The 3,161-nt window shown below is 38.4% G+C and overlaps 1 protein-coding gene across 1 annotated transcript in view; it reads left to right on the forward strand.

The window, feature by feature from the left end:
- The window catches only part of LOC107670305 (FERM, RhoGEF and pleckstrin domain-containing protein 1-like), a 47,628-nt gene that overhangs the window by 13,153 nt on the left and 31,314 nt on the right, over positions 1-3,161 (forward strand). The window contains exons 3-6 of the mRNA XM_016462871.1: positions 2,040-2,144; positions 2,427-2,469; positions 2,641-2,719; positions 2,808-2,905. Of these exons, the coding sequence (XP_016318357.1) occupies positions 2,040-2,144; positions 2,427-2,469; positions 2,641-2,719; positions 2,808-2,905 (325 nt within the window). The remainder of the gene's footprint in view (positions 1-2,039; positions 2,145-2,426; positions 2,470-2,640; positions 2,720-2,807; positions 2,906-3,161) is intronic.

The following is a 3,161-nucleotide window of genomic DNA, read 5'->3' on the forward strand; positions in this document are numbered from 1 at the left end:
GGGAGGTGAGAATTGCATGTGTGTGATGTGATCTGTAATGACATATCTTTAAGGCAGATGCAAGCATGGCAAAGACAATCTGTCCTCCTGACACAATAGAGCAGTGACTATATCAGACCATTTGCTGTTTTTGTGTCTGTACACGATTCTCTCTGGAAAATGTCTCAGATCTTGCAAACCAAGAGGACTGAACAAATGTTTCAGGGTGATTTTCCACCGACTGAACACTGGTTTCTGCAGGGCTGAGTTAATGAATAGACTACACACACTCACACACACACACACACACACACACACACACATGCCTGTGGCAACACACTTTCATGATACTTAAGTAAACCTTTACAAAGTGCACTTTGTCATTATGCCAAATTAAAAGTACATTTCAAATCACGTTTTAAAAATGTTTTCCATGCTTTACAGAAGTACACTTATTTTGATGTGTTGACTAACGTACTGAAGCAGATGTAGTCCCTGATTATAATTTTAACTGTAGTGTGATATTTAATTTTACATATATTTGATTTTACATTTGCAGTTAACATACATTTAATTGTCTGAAATTGAAAGCATTACATTTGTTCTTTTAAAGTATATTATTTATACTATCCAGTTTTTAAAGTATGCTGAAGTGTACTTCCTTTCACTAGGGGAAGCCATTTCATGAGATCTTTAAGATATAAGTGCACAGGCCAGGATAATGACATCCACTGTCAAATATTTTGAAGTGTTGTTTTTGCCTACAAGGACCTGAATAATAATAGCCAGGCAGCTATTTTAAGCTTCTGTTGTCTTGTGACCTCTCAGTAATTGACTTGGTTCATGTTAACTAGATATAATGGGTCAGTTCTGTTTGTAGAGTGAAAGACAAAGAGAGAGACAGACAAACGGATGTGTGCATTTATCTTTCTTGGCCAAAAACATAACACTGTGACTAAAAAAGGTTTAAATATTGCGGCTTTTAATCCATGTCTTGCATTAATGTCATCTACTGTATGTGCTAGTGTAAATTTGTTTTTTGCAAATACACATTTGAAATTCACAGTCTTTCTCTTCCGGATTTTTTAATGACATCCACTGTCAAATATTTTCAATATTGATTTTGAAGTGTTGTTTTTGCCTACAAGGACCTGAATAATAATAGCCAGGCAGCTATTTTAAGAACTATCTCTTTGTTTTCCACCCTCTTCTGCTATTGTGTTCAGCTTTCCTTTCTGATGGTCTTTCCCTTGTGACTTTTTTTAGTAATTATGACCTCTGTCTTTTTTACCACTTTCTGTCTCTGTCTCTATGATGTGTCTCTATGCAGTGAGATGAGGAGTTACTAATCTTGCCCCCTGGTTATGATAACCATGGCAACTGTGCGATCTTCCATGGGAACCAGATGGAATGTTCATCGGGATGGAATGTTTCAGATCTCACTGTCATTGCTGCAGATATTTGCTCAGACTTGTGATTCCTCAGAAGGGGGCGGGGCTAAATGTTGTACTGATGATGTCAGAGTATTGTTTGGGTAGTCAGTCAGGACAGATTCTAACAAGCAATAAATTCTATCCATTCTATGTTTCTGTCCTAAATATTTGACGACGAGCAACAAGACGCTTTGTGGGTTATTTGGTGTTGATTTCTCGTGTTGCACTAGTACACAGGTCCATCAGATCTCATTGGCCAAAAATTCTAGACATGTTCTGATTGTAATTTTGACACATCATGCAACCTTTTTGCACTGAGTGTGAACAGACAGATTTACAACTTTGCATCTGTTTAGGATTCTGATTTTTCCTAATGAAAAAGAAGTCTGCTTGGTATTACTATTCGCTATTAACTAGTTGTTTATTAGCATGCATATTACTAGCAAATTGGCTGTTTATTAGTATTTATAAAGCACATATTAATGCCTTATTCTGCACGACCTTATTCTAGATCCCTAAACCCTAAACCTAACAACTAGATTCAGAAGCAAAAGAGTTTAAGAGGTTTTGACATCAAGCCTAATTCGTTCTAACTAGTAAATCATCTGTGTGTTTTGTTGTTAACAGCATCGAGCATCGGGCCGGGTTCTGTTCGAGATGGTCTGCTTGCATCTGAACCTTATTGAGGGGGATTACTTTGGCCTAGAGTTCCAGAGCCATCACAGAAAAATGGTAAGTCAGATTTATTTATTTTTTTACACCAAATACAGTCATAATACATTTTTAGGACCATTTTCCACCATTTCTCTGACCAATATAATTAAACAAGTTGATTTTTGCTGCTGTAGGAGCTCAATGATCTAAACACAAAATAGTTGTTGTGAATATGTCAGTGAGTTTATGAAATGTAGTTGTTGCGGTGTGTTTATGTAAGCTGAGGCTGTGTTGTACAAGGCCTTTTTAAAGATCTGTGTGTCAGTCAGACTCATCTCTGCTGTGTGCTCTACTCCACAGGTTTGGTTGGATTTACTAAAGCCCATTAGAAAGCAGATCACACGTAAGAGGCCTCACTTCTGTGTGTGTGTGTGTGTGAGAGAGAGAGAGTTTAGCATCTCTATGATTTCCACAAGACATACTAGTCTCTATATTTAAATGATCTGAGTCTAACACATTCATGCTAGGCTTATATAAAATGTGTGTGTGTGTGTGTGTGTGTGTGTGTGTCCAGGGCCCAAGCATATCTTCCTTCGGTTTGTTGTGAAATTCTTCCCCCCGGATCATTCGCTGCTGTTGGAGGAGCTGACCAGGTGAGGCCATCCCTCCACTCGCCCTCAGCTCATTCACTGAGGCTTTCATGTGTCTCTCACATGTGCTTGTATGCCTGTTTTCTCTCAGGTACTTGTTTGCGCTGCAGGTGAGGCAGGATCTGGCCAGCGGACGTCTCACGTGTAGCGACGCCAGCGCTGCTCTTTTGGTCTCTCATATCATCCAGTGTGAGTTATGCTGACTGTGACTGTGTCGGTTTATTAAAGTGATGCAGCCTTAACTACCCTAGTGAAATTTAAATCATAGTCACCTAGTGACCTAGTGACTTTCACCTAGTGAAATTTAGGTCATATGATGTTGCTAAAAATAACATTATTTTGTGTATTTGGTGTAATGAAATGTGTTTATGCGGTTTAAGGTTCAAAAAACACATTATTTTCCACATACTGTACATTATTGTTTCTCCTCTATGCCCCGCCTTTC

This window comes from Sinocyclocheilus anshuiensis, unplaced genomic scaffold (genome assembly GCF_001515605.1).
Source record: "Sinocyclocheilus anshuiensis isolate Anshui unplaced genomic scaffold, SAMN03320099.WGS_v1.1 scaffold732, whole genome shotgun sequence".
In the NCBI taxonomy this organism is placed as follows: domain Eukaryota; kingdom Metazoa; phylum Chordata; class Actinopteri; order Cypriniformes; family Cyprinidae; genus Sinocyclocheilus; species Sinocyclocheilus anshuiensis.